General features: G+C 40.4%; 1 protein-coding gene across 5 annotated transcripts in view; it reads right to left on the minus strand.

Annotated features, from left to right (window-relative positions):
* The window catches only part of Dennd5b (DENN domain containing 5B), a 172,460-nt gene that overhangs the window by 73,315 nt on the left and 74,001 nt on the right, over positions 1-25,144 (minus strand). For 3 of the 5 annotated variants that reach the window (XR_010049189.1, XM_063254510.1, XM_063254508.1), the window contains exons 2-4: positions 19,841-19,906; positions 16,496-16,605; positions 6,220-6,886 (exon numbers count right to left, since the gene is read on the minus strand). Coding sequence is in view for 4 of the 5 variants with exons in the window: in XM_063254508.1 (XP_063110578.1) it covers positions 6,220-6,886; positions 16,496-16,605; positions 19,841-19,906 (843 nt within the window). In the remaining variant the exon portion in view is untranslated. The remainder of the gene's footprint in view (positions 1-6,219; positions 6,887-16,495; positions 16,606-19,840; positions 19,907-25,144) is intronic. The other 2 variants (XM_063254511.1, XM_063254509.1) reach the window with 1 other exon arrangement.

A 25,144-nucleotide genomic window follows, 5' to 3' on the forward strand; every position in this document is an offset into this window, starting at 1 on the left:
TTTGATGTTTTGAGAGAAGGTCTCACTATGCAGCCCAGCCTGGCTTCAAACTAAGCAATCCTCCTGCCTCAGCCTCCTAGCATGTTAGGATACAGGCTATCTGGCTGGCAGTGACTAATTTAGTGACAATGCCTTTGTAAATGCTGTGGAGCAGAACATGCTTGGGTTGGTGTAGGAGCCACAGGCTCACTATGAAATTGTGTCAGAGGGCCACCTCTGATCCAGACCCATACAGGTCATCCTGAGGGACCAGCCAGCTCGTGGACTGGACAAGAACCGTGGTAAGAGGTGGACCAGCTGTCTTCGTTGGGAAATGCCAAGTGAATGCCCCGGATGTGGCAGCTCTGTGGCTCTGGCTTTGTAATAGTCAGGATATCTACTGTTGCATATTCCTGCATCCAGGTCAGAGGCTGTGGCCAAGGACCCTCTTCTGTATGAGCACTTCCCAGAATTCGACTGCTAGACTGGACAGTCTGAGAAGCTTTTACTGATTTTGCTATGTCCACTTTCTTTCATCTTACCAATGTTAATAAAAACATTAGATGAGTTAATAAGAAATTATGAAATATAGACAGATAAGCCAAGAGACTTGTTCTAGCAGGGCAGAAAGTTTTAAATGGTTATAACTAAACAGGACAGATAAAATGACCGTTGTTGATGGGATTGAAACAAGGTTATGTGTATGTGTGTGTGGTGCTGGGATTTGAACTCAAGGTACACTGAGTTACATCCCTGTTTTTTTTTTTTTTTTAAGTTTTGGAGACAAGTTCTTATTAGGTCCAAAGTTGTTCGGGCTGGACTCAAACTTATGATTCTCGTGCCTCAGCTTCCCAGAGTTCTGGGATTATGAGTGTACACCACCGTACCACGCTGAAATAAAGGTCTTAGCACTATCCAAGGCTGAGTAAACAGAAGACCCTCAACAGTGTGCTAATGTTAAAGGGCTCAAATAAAGCAGGCATGTGGTGGGGACACACCTGTAATCCCAGCACTCTGGGAGGCTGAGGCAAGAAGATCACAAGTTTTGAATCCCACCTGGATAACTTAACAAGATCTTATCTCAAAATAAAAAATATAAAGGATCAGTGATAAGTTCAGTGTAAAAGCTCTGGGTTTAATCTCCAGGACTTCACAAAAATAAAGAGAACAAAGGGAAGGCGAGGGGAGGGAAAGAAAAGAAAGAAGGAAGGAAGGATGGATAGATAGATGAATGGACAGGAAATCCATTGGGGCAACAGACTAATAAAGATAAAGATCTACAAAAGGGCCAAGCTCTCTTGGCACAACTGCTTGCTAGGGCCCAAAGACTATTGCATGGTGTGTATGATATGGTCAGGGGCTAAAACAGGGGTCTGGGAATCCCACTGCAGTACCAAGATCTGCTGATGTCTTTCCACAGGCTCAGACATCACTAATGTTAATGCTATAGTTGCCAGGATTAACATGGAGTTTGAATGAGACTAGAATGCATAAAACAGTTTTACTGGAGTGTCTTATGGGGAAGGATCTTATGTCTGACCAGAGAACACTTTTCTCACCTAGCGCTGTGAAACAGAAAGCATGATGCAATGTCACTGGAGTCATTAACCAAGAATAAGTCAAAGTCCTAGGCCTGACCTGTGCGGCACAGAGGCTGCAGTGCTATACACACAAATCCTACCTGGACCCCGGCAAAAGCCTGGAGGGCAACAATTTAACTTAAGCGATAAAACCAGTTTTTTAATCTGATGTTAACTGAAACTGATTTGATTAAAGGACATAACCCTTGAAGCCCAAAACACCCATGGCAACCCCAGTGACATCAAGAAAACTCTCTCTCTAATCGAAGAGGGCAGTGTCCAGAGGTCCCCAACAAAACAGAACAGTGTACAGTGGATCACAGTACCACAGGACTGTGAAGAGAAAAAAGCAGGAAGACTTTGCCCAGGCTGACCAGAGCTGACTAGAGCTGTGTGAGAAGCTGCCAGGTTCTACTGTTCCTGGCATGGGCCCCATGAACACCAATCAGCTACCAAAAGTAGCTATTTGGTTTATGAATGGGAGTTCCAAGGTGAATGGCAAAACCAAATCAAGCTTTAGAAGGTAAAACAAAATCCATTCAGTAGGCTGACTGACCCGCATGTTATTTTCCTAGCAGTAACACAAGAGCTAAATGGTAAATACTCTTTTATCTAGGTTTTTACCACAACTGGGCTGCAGCCAATAACTTGGCCACCTGGTCAAGGAGACAGACAGTGGAAAATTAGACTATTAAAGGGTAGTGCAGGAGTACATTTCTGCCTCAACTGAGTCTGTCTGGCCATTTAAAAAGCATCATGAATAACTTTTAACAATATTACAATTGCATTTATCATGAAGTTAAAAATACTGGTCAAAGCTGGCAAATCCTACTGCTTTTAGAGTCCATGGGAAGCCATTCTATAGCCATCAGAATGTCAGGTTTACTTTTATGATTTATAAACTCATACCCAAGGGCTGGGGATTTAGCTCAGTGGCATAAGTGCCTGCCTGGCAAGTGCAAGGTTGTGAGTTTGATCCCTGGTACAAAAACAAAAAAACAAAACCCAAAACTCAAACCCAGTAAGTTATGCTGTCTGCTTGAATGGGTCTACCAATTTGTGAAAGGTTCCCAACGGTTTCGGAAAAGCATGCGATGCTTCTACTTCCTGATAGGGACAACCCACAGTTCCCTGGAGGGGCAGCAGTGGGAGGGCCAGGAGCACCTCGAAGGTGAAGGTGCAGGGCTCTCTGTGCAGCCCAAAAGCAGGCAACTGTGGATTTCCTCTGTGAAGAGCCAGAGATGGCCAGCATGTCCCCCAGGCTGTTGTTACTGGCACTAAAGGTTAGAAGCTGGCATTGAAAACTCCCTGTCTTTTATTTTTCTGCTATTCTCTTGAAAAGAAAATCTTACTCCCTATTCTGCCCTACAGATTTCCAGGCTGCACCAAGAAAGGGCCTTTGTGTGATCTGGTGTTCCACAAGGAGCCTTCACCTCTTGGGTGCACTTTCTACTTCACGTGTCTAACTGACTGCCACCATGAAGTGTCTGTCATGTATACAATCCCCCCATAATAGACTGGGTCTGTTCTATGGGCTACCGACCAGAATTGCAAATCAATCTAGACAGACCCCCATCACTAAAAAACCATCCACTTTAACTCACTCTGGGTTTTCATGGCAATTGCAACATTTTTTAATGTTATGGTGCACCTCTACTGGTGCGGAAATGAAGTAGATGCCCTGAAAACCCCTTCCAGAGCTAAGAAAGACAAGGGACACCAGAGTATGAGTCAACACAGTAACTCGTGGATTTAATCTGTTTAAGAAAAACCTCCTTCTTAACGAGAAAGACAAACCTGGGCTTCACTTTACACTCAGCAAGTACTTGCTGGACAACACTTTAAAAAGGCTGACAGACTATGGCACAACAGAGATGGCTGGGGAAGGGAGAGGGCACAGTCAGCAAGGTGGTGAGATGCTCTGGGGAGACTGAACCCAGTTCTTACTGCTACCACTTACTTGTTTATTGGCCATTCCAGGCACTCACTCAGCTTTCCTGATCCAGCATTTCCTCCTCAGTTACACACTGACAACAGCACTGGCTTATGCTGATGGGATTAAATGGAGGGGACAATTCCAAAATGTATGTGTTTTTGCAGTGTGCCGACGAAGTGAGTTTTGTGAATGGCTATAAACTTTGTAACACCTTTCTTTCCAGATGACACAGAAAGAAAAGTCTAGTTCTAGAAGCTGAGTTCATGACACATGCCTGTAACTCCGATTAATCAGAAAGCTGAAGCAGGATCGTAAGTTGAAGGATTCTGAGTTGAAGGCTAGTATAAACAACGTAGTGAGACCTTGTTTCAAAAAATAAATAACCCAAGCAGTACCTCAATTCATGACCTTCATTCTCTCTACCATTCTGGTAGCAAACAGAACTGGATGAGAACCAAATCAAATTTCCCCATAAGGTTAACACTGAACCTATGCACTGAATTTGATTTGGTTCTCACTCAATTTGGTTTTCAACCAGAATAGTAAAAAGAATGAAGTTTGTGAACTGAGGCACCATAGTAAATCTAATCCCGTAATCTCAGGTGTTGTCATCAGTATATAGATTAAGTTACCAAAAACTATTTAGGGTACAGAACATAGCCATAAATATTCTTCATTTGATACTAAATTGGTATATACAGTCAACTCAAACTTCATAACGGACTCCTCCTTAATCCAACAGGACAAAGTACTCAGATCAGAAGAGTAGAGGTTAAGGGTAAAGGGCAAAAGTTTAGGCCAGACAAACAATGAGACATAAAATGCTGCTTAAAAAGTGTGATCATAGGGGCTGGGGTTTTAGCTCAGCAGCATAAGCACCTGCCTAGCAAGCAAGGTTGTAAGATAGATCTGAAAAAAGTGTGATGATGGGAAGTTTTGTTTTTTCTTATTAAAAAAAAAGCATGGTACAGAATAGGAAAGAACATTTATTAAGTTTCTGTCTGAGTTTTGTTTTGGGTTTTTTGGGTGACACTGGGGATTGAACCCAGGACTTCGCCTGTCAGGTAAGCGCTATCTTGAGCCACTGCCCAACAACCCTCAGCCCAATACCCTGACTGTTTAATGAAGCTATAATTTAAAGTTACATGTTGGATCTTCACAACTTCACATCAGTATAATTTACAGAGGAGTCTATGGGACTAATAGTATTGATAAGAATTATAATCACGTCAACCATCACTTGGCAGTGTCAATTACACTCTGAGCGCTCTGTAGTGGTTCTTAACTTCCGCTGTCAATCAGCTGGAGGAAGTCGACAGGAAGATTAAGCAGCCTGCCCACGGTTACAATAGTCAGGGACAAAGCAGAGATTTGAACCCAAGATTGTTAGGACTTCTAAAACCAATATAAGTGGAACATTCTTAACACACAATGAAATGCTCCAAAATCTGAACCCATGCGAGAGCACTGACATGATACAACTCTCCAATCTTACCCTCTTCAGGGAAAAGGAAAGAGAAAGTTATTTAAAAATTTCAATTGGACATGGTTGGTTTATAGGTGATGCGAGCACTCAGGAAGACAGCCGGAAGGAGAGAAATTACACTGGCCATGAGAGTAGAATTCCTGACAAACTGGCACCAGAACACACCACCGAAGAAAACTCTGCAGTATAAACTGAAAGAAAACACAACCTCCTGACAGGCTGTCAACACACAAACAGTGTCAACATACACACAAGATGGGGAGTACAAATATAGCTTACTTGGCTCAGCCTTGCTTATGATTTAAAATAGAAAAATAAAAACAAGTGAAGTGGTAAAATAAGCACTTGATAGCAGCAGTTGGAAGATGGCACTGTAATTCATTCTGCCAGCCTAAATACAAATTAAATTAGCAAAATCCTAACCCAAACATCTCTGCCACATTTCCTGAAGGCACCACGCACACCCATCCTGCAATTCCCTCACTGCCCACAAAGGCACTCACCCTTCGCTCTCTAGTGAGTTCATGCAGATGCGAACTGGTACCTAGTCTAGGCTGGACACCAGTTACTGCAAATGCAGTATAAAAGAACTCCCACCAATTAATTGAACCCAGGGCTTTGTGTATGCTAGGCAAGTGCTGTATCACTGAGCCAGTCTCAGCCCAATTTGGTAGTTTGTGTGTGTTTGGACAGCTTTGACTAAATGATTATATATAGACATCATCTTTCTTCTGTGTCTTAAAAAGGCCAAGCCTGCACACATTCAACCTGAGCTCGTGGCTGGGCCTGGGGAAGTGGTGCCTGTCTCTTGCCCACATGCCTTCTGCTCCCTCCTATGAGCTGGGAGCTACTTTAGACACTGAATCAGGGCTGCTGCTTCTTCCTCTCAATACAACAGAATTTTCATGTGCACCTTTACTAACCTGTAAAGAATCAATCTACATGTTCCTTGCACTATGAAAAAAATGCTTCTTTAATGATGATTATGAATTATCAGAGAAAAGTCCATTGTTTTTAAAAAATAAATACATCCAGATATGTCATATTAGCACTTTTATATTCCCAGTTTCTCTCTACAACCACTGCAGCCTATAGTCCCTCTCACAGCTGCTTCCCTGATGGGAAACAGCAGACACCTGGTCATTCATTATTTGATTCTAATAATATGATTCAAGGAAATATAGTAGTTGAGGGCACAGGTACTTGTTTTTAGGCAATGAAGTGCAAGGAACACCTACCTTGTGAGTAGAGAAGGATCTGCATTTCCAACAGAACACAAGTGAACACCTGCACTAGGTTCTCCAGTCCCAAGAGCTCGAAGGCCTCTCGGAGTGGGTAGTCAGAGAGGGGGAGTTCATTGGGCCCAGGCCTCTGGCAGACAACAGGTTCATAAACACCATAAAACTTCAGTGAACGTCCTGGAGGTGGAAGGGGTACCTCATAAAGAATATTGTGGATATAGCTTTCCAGTGGTAAGGGGGGCGGCTGTTGCGAGGTGACTGCTTTGTGAAGCTGCATGAGGAACTTCTTGCAGGCCTGCATGAATGGGAGCGGAGTGATGAGGCAGATACTTTTTGAAACATACAAGGTGTCTCTGTTGATGTCATAGGAATTGTAGCGTTGAAGCTTCAGGAGAGAGGTGGCGTCAGCCTCATCAGCGCTGCTGGAGAGCGAGTCCATGCTGCAGGAGGAGGATGCACACACGCTGCCACAACGCTCTGCGTGGTGCATCTGGTACAGTGTCTGCATGGCTGTGCAGATCTGCTTGCTGGTAACCTCTTCAAAGAAAGTGAGGACGAAGCCATAGGTGCGAGAGCCATCCTCCCGAGTAATTATGAACGAGTGGAAATGAGGGTCTCTATTGTCGTTCTGTGTCCTGAATGACAGCCCTTTAGGCATGCATAGCTGTGGAGGGAGAGAGGGAGCATCAGAACTTCAAACCAGAACAAAAGTTCCTCTTTCAACATGATAAGACTCAGACAAATTCCAGCCAGATTTAACTCAACCACTCCCCCAGGACTCTGGCCAAACCATCTGGCCTGTGTGTCTTACTTGTACATCACACACGGACCTAAGGGAAAAGTACACGTGTGGGCATCACATGTAGCGTTTATTAAGAATGAGAAGATCTTCTATTTGGTTCCGGGAAGCCTCTGCCCAACACTGTGACCTTGAACAACACCTGTACCTCATTTCCTTTTTCTACTATAGCTGCTGCTCCAATACTGTGAGGCAGAACAGGCAAAGATGCGCTGCAAAGACTTCATTTTCAGTACCATTTCTTTAGTAACAATAATGTCTCAGAAGAATAAGAAAACAAGCGGAGGCTCATTAGATAAAATGATACAAAGAAAAAAGTTAAAAACAACAGCATGATTTTCACTGTTTTGAAGAATGATATTTTATCTTAGAAAAATAATTTTTTTCCAAATGTATTTTATTTCAATGAGTAAAAAAGTAAAATTTTGAAATACAACAATCAGGGGACAGCAATGGTACATACACTGTACATTGCCATCCCCAAATCAGTCACCCAGAGGGCAAAACATTTGCATTTGATTGTCTAAACAGTACTAGTGCAAACCTTTATCTTCAATGAACGCTGAGAAACTAGTTGTTTAACCATTTTAACTATATTTTATTATATATACACATATACATATATTGAGAAAAATAAATTTTGAAAATTAAAACCTTTTTTATTTTATGAAGCAAAAAGTAGGAACACGACATTTTATATTCTCTATAGCAGAGATCTGAGTAAATCTTCGAAACTATCCAGGACTGAGCCAATTTTGGGAGCAAAATTACCCAAGATGCTTAAAATGCATAAGAAATTTGAATTTTTAAAAACACTTCAAAAATTACAATTTAAAATAGCTGACAAAAGCATAGTCCCTGTGGCGGCCCTAGAGCTCCCAGTCTGAGACAATAGATGATTACAAAGCACAGCAGGACAGCACAGATGACAAGGAGCTGCCAGGGAGGCTGAAGCCCACGCTGAGGGTTGAGCACAGCAAGATCAGACTAAGGTGGAGAGAACAACCAGTGCCAATGCCCAGAGGGCCTTGGGAGGATGAGGCAGGAGGATCACAAGTACAAGCTCAGCTGGGCAATTTGGTGAGACTGGTCTTAAAAATTAAAAAAATCTGGGTGTGTAGCTCCGCATGAAGGCTCTGCAGCATTTAATTCCTCGTAGGGGAGGAAGGAGAGGGCAGCAGACCATGGGGGCTGAGGAACTGAAACTGAACATGGTCCGTATAAGTGAGGAACAAAAGGTGAGGTGGGGAGGGGACAGATAACCAGAAATCACAAGGGGCCAGGGCCTGGGGACCTCTGAGGTTTACCCAAATGGGAAGAAGACATCAGCAGCCTCAGAGGGTCTTTAAGAGGGATAGAGCATAGACATGCCAGGTGGTTGGCACCTGTCCACCAGCAGGAAGGGCAGCAGCACTGTCTCAAGGTCTGGCAGAGGTCAGAGGAGAAAGCTGAGCACTCGGGGCACCTCTCTCCCCTGAACATCCCACCTTCATGAGTCTCCTGGCTTTCACCCTTGGCCTCCCCAAGAATTGACTCTGAGTCCCAGCAACCCCAGCCCTCACCTCTCCACATGGCTGAGTGTACTCAGGAAGAGACTAGCATGCACTTCCCTCCCCAGGATGCTGTGTGGCTTGTTCCCTTGACAGCCTGCAGCCTCAGAAGGGCTCAAGGACCCTTGTAGTTTCCTGTGCTCCAGACCTCACCACCAGGGCCCCATACATGGGAGAGTCTAACCCTTGCCCAGAGCTGGTGGACTGCTGAGAGCACTTAGACCAGGCAGCTGCAAACGTTTTCTGCCAAGAGCCAGAGAAAGCAGGGCATGGTGGCACACACCTGTAATCCCAACACTCTAGGAGGCTGAGGCAGGTGGATCACAAAGTGATATGGCTCAGTGGGAAGGCTACTCTGAGTAACCATTTTACTCAAGTAAAATGAAATGGCAGGGAAAATGTCACTGTGGCTCTGAGGCAAGGCAACAGGAGGCACCCAGCTTCTTCCTGTCCTGTTGGCCACTGAGGCTGGGAATTTGGTGAACCAGAAGCAGTCATACTGGAGGGACAGAAGAGGCCCGGTACTACTCTTGGCCCTCAGCACCACAAAACAAAACAATGTATAATTTGGGGCCAAAGTAAAAAGTGATTCCTAAGGACAGAAAGAAAACTGTGCTGTAGGCAGCGTACTATGCCCAGGGGAGATGTTCATGCCAAGTTACTTTTGCTTCCTGTCCCTTGGGCCTGCACTCAAAATTCTAACGAAAAGCTGTGCTCAAGTACTAAAGAGTTAACTACTGATCATCTTTCTTCAGATTTACACAACTCCAAGATCTGACAGCCCTTGGATAAGACCAGAGCGTGCACTGGCCCTCTTCATTCTGGTTTCACATCAGGTAACACTAAGCATGTGTAATGCCATGAGTAGTGACGCATTTGTCCTGTGAACCAGCCCAGGAGTTTGAGGCTGGTTCTGATATCCTGGCCAAAAAAGGGCAAAAAACCAAAACGAAACAAACAAACAAACAAAAAGAAACAAGGAAGCAAACAAGACATGCTGGGGTGAGGAAGAGCTCCCTCACCTGGGAGCCTCTAAGTCCTCTGCCCCCATTTTCCCGTATCTGAGCTGCAGAGACCGTCCTCTGAGGTGGTAGCACTGTCGCCTCAGGGCCAGCTGTTAAGGAACTGGCTCCTGGGCAGGGAGCAGGTGACGGGCCCAGCAGCAGCACGATTAACTGGTGAGCTGCCTTTGTACTCACACACTGAGCACAGACTCTGAGTACCATACAGGACAATGAGCACGCCTCTGTTACTCACGTATGGAGTATGAGACTATGAGAGGAGTTAGCTTTACATAATTTCTTTACATACACTGACAGTAATTGAGTTATTAAGTACATCTAAATAGAATAAGCTGTAGACATAAATAAAACAAATACTTGGATTTGCTAGGGGAAACACTATTTTTAGCACTGGGGATATAAGTACAGGGGAAGAAAATACAGGCAGGAGTTTTTCTGCCTTCAAAGGAAGCCTGCTCTCATCATAATAAAAAGAGAACAAGCTCCTCTCAGCAGTAAAAATAAACCCATATGACACATTTACTTCAGTCAACGAAGACTGTAGAAGGGATGATTTGAATTACTTTTGTTCTTGGTTATTTCAAACTTGCTCAGTATTGGTGCATGGCACATCAATATTTGTTGAATTTATAAATGAAAGAACAAGAAAACAAAAAATACAACAGCTTTGGGTACAAGTCTTAATTTAGTTCACCTCTTGCACCTGCCTGAAGTTTTCTCTCTGTCAAGTAGTAATACAGAAACACAGAGACTCCCAAGTCAACATAAAAGCTGGAGTTTATTTTTAGGTTTTCCTCACATCCTAAACTATAGAACTCATGGCTCACCTACTTTGAACAGTGACCAAACCACCCTTCTCAAATTTGCAGCTTTCTTGAGCACATCAACAAACAAAAACATTTACAGAAAGAACTTGCCAACTCTGTGCTCTGTGCTCAGAGCGAAGGGAGATTTCCTATGCTACAGATGACATGTGGAAAAATCTCCTCTGACGGCTCTCCTTATAAATCAGAAAGTCCAAATTACATTTTTAATCTGGAAACCATGAATTGCTTATTTTTAAAACACAGAATCAGAGCTGCGGATGGGCACATGTTTGGAATCCCAGCACTATGTGAGGCAGAGGCAAGAGGATCACAACTTTGAGCCCTGCCTGGGCAATGCACTGAGGCCCTGTGTCAGGGCAAAGGCTCTGGGTTCAAACACTAGTACTGAAGAAAATAAATAAACAAAATTCATAAACTTTTAGAAGATATATTTTATTTCTCTGAAAATCTGAGATACAAAGATTTTGTCTAGCACAGTATTTAGTCTTTTTCCACTTGACAATACCATTTACTAATAATACACTCATCCTCCCACAATAAAACAACTAAAAATGAGACATGTCAGGGGATCTAGATTGCCACTTATGACTAAATTATATTCTCCAAAGGAGGTTAATAAGACTGTCCACAGATCTTAGTCTGAGTGAACAAATGTCTTTAATTATCTCTGTGATCACTTTCAGGCAGTTTGGCTTGACTTTAATTATTTCCACTTTTTTTTTCCTTTTCCTCTTTGGCTAGAATTTAGCATCCCCTTTTACCATGTTCTATAGTTCTAGGGCTCCATAGCCCATCATTGTTCAAATAAAAGAAAAATTATTCAGAAAAGAATTGGCACGGTTACTCACCCTTCCTTCTTCCCTTTCTTCTCTTCTTTCCCTCCCACTCTTCTCTTTAACGAACATTTACTTTATACCATGTATTACATCAGGTTATACAATTCATAATAGAAACATGAAAATAATCCCTTCTTTCAGGAAGCTTAGTCTAGCAGGAAAGACAAACACCTACACAAAAACCAACAAAGTTACAAAATAATGTGATCAGTATTTCTATGGAGGGTGCTCAAGAAGCTACATGAAGAATAGAGAGAACTTAAGTACTTCTGCCTAACAGAGACAGTTTTGCAGAGACAGTGCCCAGACAGACAAGAACAGGGAAGAAAAGTATTATAAGCAAGTAAGTATTTCTTAGTTTATTCAGTAATGTGAGCACCTACAATGTGTAAGGCTAGGGACCTAGAAAGGAATAAAGAAACTGCTCCTGTCCTCAACAATGACTATACTATAGCAGACATACAGAAGTGTATCTTAGTTACTTTTCTTGTTGCAGAGACAAAATATACAACAGTCAAAGTTAAAGGAGGAAAGGTTTGTTTAGCTCATGATCTGTAGAGGTTTCAGTCCATAATTGGCTGGTTCCAGGCAGGGTGGCTTGGTAGAGGGGCACCACAAAGGAGAAATAGGTCATAGCATGCAGAAGGCAGCAAAAAGCAACTTATCAGCTTCTTTCTGCCCCTTTTATACTTTTTCTAGGCTACTGGGCTTAGGTGTGCCAAAACCATCAGCGGACTGATTCAGTAATCACCTACCTTTAATTCCAGCATCATGCCTCCCATACCCCGTCACTTCTGAAAAGCCTATAACTGCATGAAGCATTGAGGGGATATCCAGATACAAGTCATAACAAGGTCAGTCTTAGTTATATAATTATTTAATTGCAATCAGATAGGTTCTACAAAAAGGTACAACATATTAAGGGAACTCTATCTTGTGCTACCCTCTTAGTAGCTCATCAAGTCCCTTCAGGAGATAAGGTGCGAGGCCCTGCAGTCAGGGGTGTGGGGTGTGTATGAAAAACAGAAACAGACAGACAGCGGACTGCCTAGCAGAGAGGGTAAGAAAATGACAATTCCCAAGGATGACCTCAAAATGTCTGGCTTATGTAAACAGGCAGACAGCTGTGTTATTTACTGCCCATGATTAACATGGGGAATGATTCTGGTTTGGGCCATGATGAGTCTGAGATGCCAGTGAAGCATGCTGGGTAATGTTAAGGAAGTGGCTGGCCTGCCCTAGCAAAGGCTGACTGAAAACCCCATACCTACGATGTTATTTTAAGACACAAAATAAACTGGGTCTAAAAGAAACCTTTCACTATGAAGTCATACCTAGAGATATATGTTGAGTTACCAGTTTCAAATTCTAGTACTTGCCAAGTACATAAAAAGCATATGCTTCCCCCTCGCCTTCGCTTTTTTTTGAGATGGGATCTCACTATGGAGTTCAGGCTAGCCTAGAACTCACTATGTCTCAAACTCATGGCAGTCCTCTTGCCTCAGCCTCCTGAGTGCTGGGATTACAGGTGTGCACCGCTGGACCTTTTTCCTTTTAATCTTGCCAAATGGCCATCTGGCAAGGTTTGTTCTGCCAATTTTTTACCCTTTACTCTTGGCCATCATGCCTCTCTACCCTTCCTTGTCATCAAAGTAAACAGTACATTATAAACCTACAACTTTACAAAGAGCTTTATAATAGATCTTTAATTTCCAGAAGTACAATCTATCACAATTAACTTTGAACATTTAAGACAGAGTACTCATAATCCATCTAACTTGTTTAAAAAGGTACTGTTATGGTTTATATCCAGATGTCTCCCAGAAGCCTCACACTCATTATGGGAGGTATGAGGTAATGGATCATGGGAGCTCACAGCTGAACTTGCTAGGCTGGGCCCCTGGGGGCATGTCCTGACAAGGTTCCCTCCTCCCTAGCTCCTCCCCTCACTCCAGGCTTCCTGGCTGCATGATGTAAGCAGCTTTCCTCTGCCAGACACATCCATTGTGTGCCTTTCTGCCTCAGAGTTGGCCAGCTAGGAACTAAAAATGAGAACCAAAACAAAGCTCCTCTCCTTTAAATTGCAGTGGTGGGAACGTGTCTCAGGTACCAGGAATAAGAAGGTAGTGTATTGAATGTGCCTTCTTTCTTCCCGAGAATTCCTAGGTGTCACACGTTTGTTTTTTTTTTTGCACTGGTGATTGAACTCGTGACCTCATGCTTGCCTGGCAGGCACTTATGCCGCTGAGCTAAATCCCTGGCAATGTGTCACACATTCTTAAGGGGAAGACTCACCTACTAGAACATTACTGTACATAGTCACAGACACAAACATGCAGTTACCTCAGAGACACAAAGTGGAGTTAGAGGGAAAAGTGGCAGAATTTCTGTTCTGTTTTGCAGTGCTTTATTTCATTTAATATGAAAGATACATGCCAAGTGTAATGAATGGCACATGCCTATAGTCTCAGCTATTCAGAAGCCGTGGCAGGATTCAGTTTGAGCCCAGCTTGAGTAATTTAATAAGATTATGTTTCAAAATAAAATGAAGAAGGCTGGGGCTGTAACTCAGTGGCAGAGTTGCATAGCATCTATGGTACCAAAAACAAACAAACAAACAAACAAAAAACAACAACAAAAAACCCCCCTTATATACTGCAAATAAAAGAACAAGCTCGGCATGGTGGTGCTCATCTATAATCCCAGCACTTGGAAGGCTGAGGCTCTGGCCACGAGTTCAAGGCCAGAGTCAGAAAATCAGAGTCAGCAACAACACATAAAAATAGTTCAAAAATAATTTTACTTGTCACATACATATTTTATATATTTTCATGATACTCATACACATGGGATTTTTTATTTAATAAAGTCTGTGGCTCCTGGTACTTAACTTATGTATGAAACTAATGGCCTCTATTCAAAGCTCCACTGTGGCTTCTTAGTAAAACAACTAACACTACAGACGACAGAGACTCTGATTTTATTAAAGGTAAGACAAAGCTTTGTATCTTTAGGTAAGAAAAAATTATAGCTTTGTACAAATGAACTTATTAATAAATCAAAGAGGAAATTAAGGGCAATAAATCTATGGCCCCAAAGCAAACTAGTTCAAAGGAATGTTTTTTAGAGTTTCAAGTATTAATGGTAAATCCTTTTAAATCTGCAGCAGAAATCAAATTGCTATGTGGCACTTTACCATTGAATCACAGCTTTTGCATTTATTCTTCAGAGGGAAATTTTTGTGGTTTATATAAAATAATCTCAGAAGCAAGCATTAAAATTATCATGAAGAGATAAAGGAAGCTGATAACTGCTTTAACAATGAATGTTTGGCAGATAGAGGCGAAAGTTACCATGGGTATCACACTATTAACGCATTCAAATGATTAAAGGAAAGAGCACACTAAGTGCGGATTTTGTTCTGAGCGGTGAGCTCATGTTCTCAGAACGCGGTTTTGAACATCACTTTGATTGCCTCACAGAAGAATTCATACTCTGAAATGTTTTACTAATTTAAGGAGGGTATTACATTCTATTCATGTTCTTACGCATTTTTCCATTGCTTCAGTTAGACACTCCTTAATACCTTTCTATTAAGTTGCTGACATAGCAGCTGATGGATTTTTTTTTTTTGTCTTTTTCATTTCTATCAGCACCGGGATTGAACTCAAGACCACCTGCTTGCAAGGCAGGTACTTATGCCGCTGAGCTAAATCTCCAGCCCTGGATTATTTTTTTGTCACTGTTGTCTGCTGACTATTTTAGTCAGAAGCTTGTTTAGACTCCCTCAAATTGCAGAAAGATAACCACCAGTTATGTTCTACCCAGCATCAAAATATACTATCTTCACTAAAGATGAAGCCAAGTGTCCAACAAAAAACATCTCTGGTTATCCTGGTACTGAGTAATGGTCTGGGAAAATAACTACGTTGTGCTCTGTAAAGAATCCAAGTCAACATGTTAAGTGCTTCAGGCATTCAACCTTACCAAAATAAAAAAACATCCCGCTAGCACTCCTCCCTCACTGGTGCAGACTCAGGGTACAAACGTTTTGCTATGATACAAAGACCAGTAGGGGTCCAGTGTGACCCACAGCATCTCTTAGCATGACAAATGGGTAAAAATGATCTGGCTTTAGCCTCAGATTCTTACTGCATGACTTTGGAAAGATCAGTATTATTATTACTTTGTGGGTATTTAATTTGCTTTGCTTTGTTTTGCTGTACCGGGGCTGAATTCAGGGCCTTCAGTGAGCTAGAACTTCACACATATTCCCTCTCCCATTTAGGGACAGGGTATCCCTAAATTGCCAAGTAGAATTAGGCAATGTTCTTTCTTCAGCCTCTTAAAGTGCTGTAATTACAGGCAAGTGCACAAATTACTGAAATCTGTAAAATATGAACAAGAATTCACACGGGGACATATCAACATGTATATGAAGCTAACATACTTGAAGTCTCTAGCAAGCATTTACTAAATATTAATTTCTTTTCTTTTCTTCTGAGTATCATAATAATAGGATCTTTCATGTTCTTTGGTTCTGCCTTTAAAATTCTCAAAAAGAACTGTATCAGAGGGCTTCAGCCCACTACTAAGCATTCCTAAGCACATGAAGCCTGACACTTGGTTTGGTCATTCCTGAATTATGTAATCACAGAGTAGATAGCGACTTAAAATATTATCTAGATTCCAGGCAGAACTTGTCCTAAAGTGAGAGGGAAACTATGTACGATTTTATTTCTAAGACTAAAGGAGATTTTTAATCACTACTAGTAACTCATTACATTGGCTCAGATTCCTTACAAATACCTGCTAATGTCTAAACAATACATTTAGGTTTCATTCTAGTCTCACGCTGTCTGTGGAAATGATGCATTGCAGCTACATCATACAATACTTCTTAAAATACGAAAACTAACCATGCTTCTTCCATCAGATATCACTGCTTATCAAAGCATCTATATATTAGTTAATACAAACCCACAATACAGTTTAATAGTAAGAAATAAATGAGTTTTGAGAGTCTCTTGTAAACATTTATTGGCTGAGGGGAACACTTGGAAGTGACTCTGAGCTTCAGTTTACATATCTACAAAATGTGGGCAATATTATGTTTCTTACATAATTATCCAAGGATTAAATAAAATAATGTGGACATTCAAAATATAGCCACTGTTGTCATCTTTACAAAATAAAACAAAAACTAAAGACAGACTGTAGAGGAAAAGAAAATACAAACCATGTTCACTGCATCTCGATCAAAAGGGTTCCACTCTATGTTCTGAGGGTAATGGGCCAGAACTTTGGATCTGAACGTTCTTCTCAAAGGGCTCTGGTCAAAATTTTCACCTACAACAAATAATTAATAATTAGTATCTACAACTTTTTCAAAACTCTGTCATTGTTTTCTAGTTTCTTTTGTATATAGGTATTTACTGATAATGCTGATGTCTGATTCAAGTTTTACTTTTAACACTGTGAGTTGTAAAATCTCCAGTGGACAACTGAAAAAAATCTAAGTAAGAGACTGGCACTTAAAATTTCAGAATCTGAATTTAAAACACTAGCTATATTACTGATATTAAAACACACACTAAAATAAGTATTGCCATGATATAATTATTATACTCATTTCAATACAGGGTGATGCTTTTATATGTAAGTTAACTCACTAAAGAAATATCCAGATGTAAGTTAATCTACTTTTTTATGATTCTAAAGTTTTATACACAGACACAGTGCTGCAGAGCACAGAGGAGGCAATTTTGATTTTTCACAAAATTTTCTGATAATTGTGATTTTCATATCTAGGTTCTTTAGGAACCAAATTACAAAATCAGAAGCATTGTTATTGAGCTACCTAGTTTAGTGGACAGAACACACTAACCACATTTAACATTTAAAAAAATGAGTTAAGTCTAAGGTAAGTTCATCTGTCAAAATTCTAGAAAGATAAAAAAGTAAACTATTTCATATGAGAAAATTCAAGGACTGTCAAATCAGTTCTTTATCAGAGACCTCTGACCAAATCAATTCCCATAAAATCTGTTATTTCCACATCTTAATTCATAAAATATTTTAATGTAGATGGATCTTAAATTCTCAATGTCAAAAAGCTGGGATCAAGGAATAAGAACACCTTGGAGTAATTTTATTCTGTCACCTGTGTTTCTGCTTATGAATACTAGTTATGGTAGCAAAACATAAATGTCATTTACCAGTACCCGCAAAACCAAAAATACTATAAAGCAACCTGATTTATGAGTCATTTTTTGATATCTTGTTAGATTCGGTTTCCACTATGGGTAAAAACATGAAAAGACATACTGAAACACCTTTGAGTGCAAAACTTAACAGGAGGGAGAAGTCACACTCTGAAATCTTGTTGGAGATTATCATATGAAACACACGGGAGCTTTTCTGAGTAAGAGCCCGTAATTTAAATATATCTGCTGAGACAACTAACTGTAGATTCTAACTGTCCTTGCCTAAGATCATTTTCCCTGGGATGCCACTAACTTATTTAGGCAAGTATCAATTTTCTTTATTTTTCTACTTCTAAGAGTGGAAAACTTCCATTTCCAGAAGAGAAACTGTGAAAAGCATCTTTAAAGAATGTTTAATCAACTTTTGCACCATACTCCTAAGTGACATAATATCAGAAAGTCAGTGGAGAGGCTAGGCGTGGTGGGTACCTGTCTATAATGTCAGCACTCTATGAGGCTGAGGCAGGAGGATCAAAAGTACGAGCCCAGACTGAACAACTTAATGAGAGACTCTGTCTAAAAATAAAACACAAAAAAAAGGCTGAAAAGGCAGCTCAGTTTAAAGTTCCTGGGTTCAATCCCCAGTGCCACAGAAGGATGTGGGGAAGGTCAATGGAAAAATGTGAAATTGCCTGTGAGTCAATGTGGCTGAAGAACAATCAGGGTTCAAAATTGTTACCATAGGTAAGTGAAATCCTTAAGCTTTTTTTTTTCTTTTTTTTTTTTTGGTCTTTTTCATTTTTATTGGTACCAGGGATCGAACTCACGACTACCTGCTTACAAGGCAGGTGCTTATGCCGCTGAGCTAAATCCCAGCCCCGAAATCCTTAAGCTTTTACTAGATTTTCATTTTACTAGATTTTACTAGATTTTCATGACTAAGAATTTTTTTTTTTTTTTGTCTTTTTCCTTTTTATCGGTACCAGGTTTCGAACTCACGACTGCCTGCTTGCAAGGCAGGTGCTTATGCCACTGAGCTAAATTCCCAGCCCCTAATACTAAGAATTTTTAAAGCTTCTTAGTAATAAGTTACATTTCATCTCAGTTTAAGTTGAAGAAAAAAACAAAATAAAATTTGGTACTAAAAGTGTATGCTTCTGACTCTGATGATTTGGCAATAAGCATTATCTTGAGATAACCAAGAGACATGTTCTCTTCTTCTCTGCCCTTCAATGCCTGTTTTTACACCCACTCATGAAAAGTAAAGCAGACAACACTGTAGAAGTGAAAGAAACAGCACACATTCCATTATAGGACTCGCTGTACCACTTACCTGTTTATGAAGTCCTGCCTGTGTCTGGTTAAAAATAATAACATTATCTTCATTTACATACTAGTTATTAATGGGAAAGGTGATAAATCAAAGCAGCCAGAAAAGGCCATTATCAGTATGATTGTTTTGCTACCTTCCTGAGGCATAATGAATCAAAGGGAGAGAAGGAAATCACCTCCAGAGAGACAATTTCACAAGGACATAAAACCTACAGGATACTAACGCAAAATTTAGCAAAAGAAAAATAAAACCACCACCACCACCACCACCACCACCTCTTACACTGTTAAAAAAGGGAGCAACAGGAAATTTGATTGTTATACAGACAGCTGTCTTGGCAAATATTATTTCAGAGGAAATAAGAGAAAGTATCAACTCTGCAGAATTTCTAACATCACTGCCAAGGATTTAAAATGAGTGGATGCAGCTTTTCTCAGTCAAAGAAGTGAATCTTGGAGATGCCTTTTGCAAACAACCTACACTTTGAATTTTGAATGTATGTTTTAAAAACTTAGAATTTACTGCTTGGACTAATCAGGAAAAATGACTAGTTTTGAAAATTTAGGTCCCCAGGAAATAGAAACTGTATATACACATCCTTAAGTTAAAATTTGCCTTTTAAGTATTATTCTAAAAAATTATAAATTGATATACCCTTCTGAGGCTGTGGGTTTGATTCATAGCACCCCCCTACCAAAAAACACCTAAAACTCAATTATTAATGTCCTTGCCATAATTACATACAAAGTTAATTACAAATAGTATTCCCAAGTTAATTACTAAATTTAAGCTGCAATTAAGCCTTTCTCCTAACAAAGCAGAAAATATATGCCAAGAGAGCTTAAAAAGCTAGTGAGCAAATTCTTTTCAAGGCCTGAAGCAAATAAGGTATTCATAAAAATTAAGATACAAGTAGAGAACAGGATACAAACTATTACCTATGTTTGTCCAAGCAAAATCAAGTGAGAAAGCATTTATAATGGGCTTTGGTGAATTAAAATAATAATTTCTAACACCTCGTCTTTTGTTTTCAGCTTATTTTTACCTGAAGTCGAATTGGCAGCATCTTGGCTCTTGCCATGACGATCTGCTTCTAGCCATTGGTACAAAACTACATAATGTAACAGAAACAAAAAAGCTTGATGAACAAAGAACAAACAAACAAAAATGGCAAAAATGACTTTGAAGAATGGAAAATGAAAATAAAAAATTAACAAAAGCAATTAAACATGGGACACTAATACCAAGACTGTAGTTTAACACCAGCGAAATGTAGCTTCTATGTTATTAGTAACAAGAAAGCAAAAAGAAAAGGTAATTTTAATGTAATAAATAAAATGCCATTTAAACATGTGTTACAGTCATTCTTCTGAGAGAAAGCACACAATCCTCTGAAGGCTAATCACAAGAGAAATAGCACCCAAAAGCTGGTGTTTCTGTAGTAAGGCTTAGTAAAGAATGATAGCAAGACTAAATGACCAACTTTACACATGGTACCTCACCCACTGTACCAAAAAACTAACTCTACCAAATGCTAACAAGGGTGTGAAAACGACAGGAACTCTCCTTCCTTGCTGGCGGGAATGCGAAATGGCACACACACCACGGGAGACGTTCAAAGATGTCTTGAAGGTTAGACACAGTCTCACACATAATCCCCAAACTCCTGTATAATAAGTAAAAAATTGAATTCCAAAAGAGCCCTCAGTAATATGTGCAACAGTACTCATGGAAATCACAAGGACAACAAAGTCTGAGAACCTGTCAGAGGCAAGAAGAGCCTAGGGAAACGCAACCATGGAATGGAACGGAACATGCTGAGATACATTCCAGAAGGGGAAAGGCATTGGGAAAAAACTAAGGAACACTAAGCAGGGTGCAGACTTTAATTAGCAGTGACTTATCACTACTGATTCATTAACATTAACAAATATACTAGGCCACTAAAAGATGTTAATGACAGGAGAAACTGTACAGAGGGTGGGTATTTGAGAATTCTGTAAGATCATCTCAATTTTCCTGTAAATTAAAACTGCTCTAGAAATCAAGTATGTATATATGTATGTATGTATGCATGCATGCATTTACTCTTGGTTTGAGATAGCATCTCACTAGATAGTCTAAATTGGTCTTGAACTCACTATGTAGCCTAGGCGGGCCTCAAACTTGTGGTGATTCTCCTGCTTCAGCCTTCCAAGTGCTGGGGTTCAGGCAGTTGCAACTGTACCTGGCTCAAAGTCACATGTAGTTTAAAATTACATTCCAAAATCAAGTGTGATAGCATTCTTGTAGTTCCAGCTAATTGGGAACCTGAGGTAGGAAGATCACTCAAACCGAGGAGTCAGGATCATCCTAGATGAGACAGCAAGATCCCCAAAATTTATATTCCAGTATTTATGGTAAAGACATAGGCATATATTATATCCACTCTTATAAATAATTTACCTTTTGTAAGTCACTCTACACAAATATAAGCTAATATGTATTTTTACTATGGCCCAAATTAATAAACTATCTTGTTAAGCACCCTTAACTATGAAGCGTCAACTCCTGGAGGAAAGTTGACTACTCTAGGCACATGGGCTACCAATACACTTACATTAGAGCTCTGTAACAGCATTTTTGAAGAATGGTAGTTAAAACTCCTGGATGTCTCTTATGGGCTATCCAGATGTCCACAGTTACCAGATATCCCCAAAGAGATGCTGGAGTCCTTCCTTTAAAGAGTCAAAAGCCAGGCGTGATGGCACTCCCCTGTAATCTCAACATTCAGGAGGCTGAGGCAAGAGGATCACTACGAGTTCAAGGCCAGCCCACACTATATAATGAGTTCAAGTCTAGCCTGAACAACATAGCAAAATCCTGTCTCAAAAAACCCCCAAATGATGACGATGATGAAGATGATGATGATGATGATGACAGTAATAAAATACTTAAGTAGTGATAATACTAATGGTCAGGAAATTTTCCCCTCCACAATCTGAGGTTTGAATAACTCCAGGACAATCACAAAGGCTAAGCTATTTTAGGGTACCATCCACCTATAGACACTGAGAATTCTATATTCCAAAAAGCTCTGCCAAAACCTACTAAAACAGAGACCTCAGAAAGCTGCCTACCGGACTTGTGAACTGAACGAATAAAGGAATGATTCATTACAAATACCCTCCAGTCCCCACACACAGCGTACCTACTTTTCGACATCTAGGGTCTCCTCTTTCCACACCCTTGCCTCTGGGGGTTAGAAGCAAATGATTCTTCTTTACAACTGAGTGACTGGGTTACACCCAGGCTTAGAGTATAATCTATCTTTCTGCTGGTGTCCATCCGCTAAATATAATGAGCCCTTAAAAGGGAAGAAAGTCAGGTCACCAAATGGCTCTACAAAGCAAAGTCCCTGTAACCCTTCTCCCACCTTAAATGTGAGCGAGAAACAAACTTTCATTGTGTCAAGACAGTGAGGTGGGGTTGTTACGACAGTGGCAGCAGTTGGCTGGTGATGCATTTCTGCATTAGCCTGAGTTATTATGTGTTAGTCTAACCTTCACCATATAATACTAACCCCTGACTACATTCTATGCCACCTATTCCTTGGTGATTCCCCACATCACATGTCCTATGTTCAAGTAAGATACATGGTAAATATAGTTCTTTAAATATGGAACAGAAAAAAAAAAAGAAAAAATATGAAACAGAAAAAAAAAAAAGGAACAGAATTTGCCTGTTTTTAACCTTTCATGGAAGCCACACACCCATTACTAAGCTAAAACCAGGTAGTCTAACCTGCAATAAGCTGGTAGCCTTCCTAAACCCCAACCTCAAAGTCAGGGATGGTGCATGTCCAGGATGCTGAGCATTAAAGGGACCAAGCAAAAGAACCAAGACAGAGCTCTGCAAACCCACTGACCCTACTGAGGAATATCTGACAAGAAAGCCAACATTTTCAAAGTTTATTTTAATTAAGAATTTATCAGGAATTCATTAACATCAACCCAGTATATCCCAAATTAATATATCCTCAGTACTTTCCTTTTCACAACATCAAAATTAAGCAGCCATAACATATTTAACTTTACACTAAAAACAGGTCCATTACTGAATTTATTCATGCAGTTTCAGTACTCTGCTTCAGCCCCAGCTGGGTGTCTACAACTCTGAGCCTCTCACTAATCAGGAGTTAGTGCAGACTCTGCAAGTGTAAGGGGATGTGCTCTAATGACTGTGTTTTGGCCGCACCACATTCCAGGGGTGCCCATGCTATCTGCACTTCTGACAGATTAGCTACAAACAGGAAGTGCTCACAAGCCCTTCAGGTTTGATTAACTCAACATAAAATGTACAGAACTCAGAGAAAAGTGGCATATTGATTATTACAAAGAATACAAATCCCAAGGACCAAATGAAGACACCTGGTGAGGCCTTGTCAGGAAAGCTGGGGTTGCACCACATCTTTTCTCTGCAAAGTTGAGGCATACCCCCCCCCCCCCACACACACACGGACCCCTATGTATCAATCTACCAAGAAGCACCATTAAGCTTCAGTGTTCAGGGTTTTGCTATTGGGACTCCATCACATAGGCACATCACCAGCCACAACACAACTTGATTTCCAATCTCCTCCATTCCCCAGGAGCAAGACTGGTTCAAAGCCCTACATCTACTCACATCAGGTCCTTGGGGCGGCTCCCACTCTGAAGCTCTGGTTCTGAAGTTACCAAAGGACCCATCATTAGTCATTTTATTACCATAACTTTCTATCACTCAGGGAAATCCATGAGTTTTAGGAATTCAGTGCCAACAATCCAGATCAAAGAGTAGACAGATTCTTTATTACACAGAAACAGTACCAGGCATCATGCAGTCTAGCACCAAGCATAGAGCATAGTAGTGTATTTACTTGTAAAAACTTCAGCAATGAATCCAACATCTAGCACCCTCTAGTAAAGAGGAATAAAGAAAGTTTTCACTCTTAATCCTGATTTTAGCATACTATTTTAATACTATATATAAAACAAGGAAAAAAAAAAAACCTTAGAAACTCACTGAAGCTAGGCATGATTGTGCCTATCTGCAATCCCAGCATTCTGGGAGGCTGAGGAGGATGACCTCAGGTCAAGCACAGCCTGGGGAACTAAGCAAGACCCTGTCTCAAAATAAAAAATAAAAAGGGACGAGGATGCTGCTCAGTGTAAAGGTCCTGGGCTCAATTCCCAGTACCAATAATGAACGAATGAATGAATGAATAGAAAAAAAGAAAGAATTAACTTCTAAAGGGAGAGGAAACAAAAATGATTAATATGCAATCTGTGTATCAACCAAATCTCCAAGATTATTGTAATTCTTTGGTATCAAAAACATGTACCAATAAAAAATATGTAAGTCACTGAATGTATTTGTATTTTATTACACAGTACAAGACAAATCTGTCTTTCTTGCTAACTAATGTATTCTCTAACAAGACACCAAGAGAGCAATCCTTAGCCTCCAGGAACAAAACAAAGTCACTTGACATTAAAACATTTGTACTGACAAGGAACCTTTTTAAGATGATTCAAAATGGAATTTTCCTGCTGCACAACTCACAGCAGTCTTTTTTTGAGCTGAGGTTGATCTTTCTCTCCATTTCCATCCACTACTTTTTGCTGCCAATACCAACTCTCTTCACAAAATTTTTTGAGGAGTCAAAAAAAAAAGTATGTAACTCAGGTTAACTTACATAAAGGTATCATTTCACACAATACTGCTTTCAGGCTGGGGCAGAGCTCAGTGGTAGTATGCACAAGGTCCTGAATCGAACCAACAGTAACACACACACATGCATACACACATGCACATGTTACTATCTTTGGAAGAAAAAAATACCAGGTGAGAGATTAACGAAGTTCTCTAAAGCAAAGCTACAAATAACAAGGTGGGGAAGGAAGTACAGGTACATTTGTTTACTAATGTAAAACAATGTTACATCCTGCTTCATGGTCTGTTAAATAATTTTTATGTTAGAAAATAGAGCAAAAAAATGTTAGCAACAAGACTTACGGAGAGCACTTTTGTGTTAAGAATCAAACTTAAGTATTATTATCCCACTAGTTACCAAGCTACAGGTAAGCACAATGACTCAGTGGATGTGAATTTTGAGCGCAAGGGGCCAATGGGTTTTATTGCATCAGTGTGTCCTTTTATCCAAAGGCTTCTCTCATATGCTAACTGAAAGACCCATGTGTAAATGGCACTGAGGAACTGCACAGACCTGTGAAATCATGCCCTTCAGATTTTCATGAGAAGTCCAAGTGACCCATGTATAAGAATTTCCCAGTTCCATAAGATAGGGATTCCCAAAACTACTGTCAAA

The sequence above is a fragment of the Cavia porcellus genome, unplaced genomic scaffold (genome assembly GCF_034190915.1).
Source record: "Cavia porcellus strain 051 isolate PalLab524CR breed Dunkin Hartley unplaced genomic scaffold, mCavPor4.1 scaffold_8, whole genome shotgun sequence".
Lineage (NCBI taxonomy): Eukaryota > Metazoa > Chordata > Mammalia > Rodentia > Caviidae > Cavia > Cavia porcellus.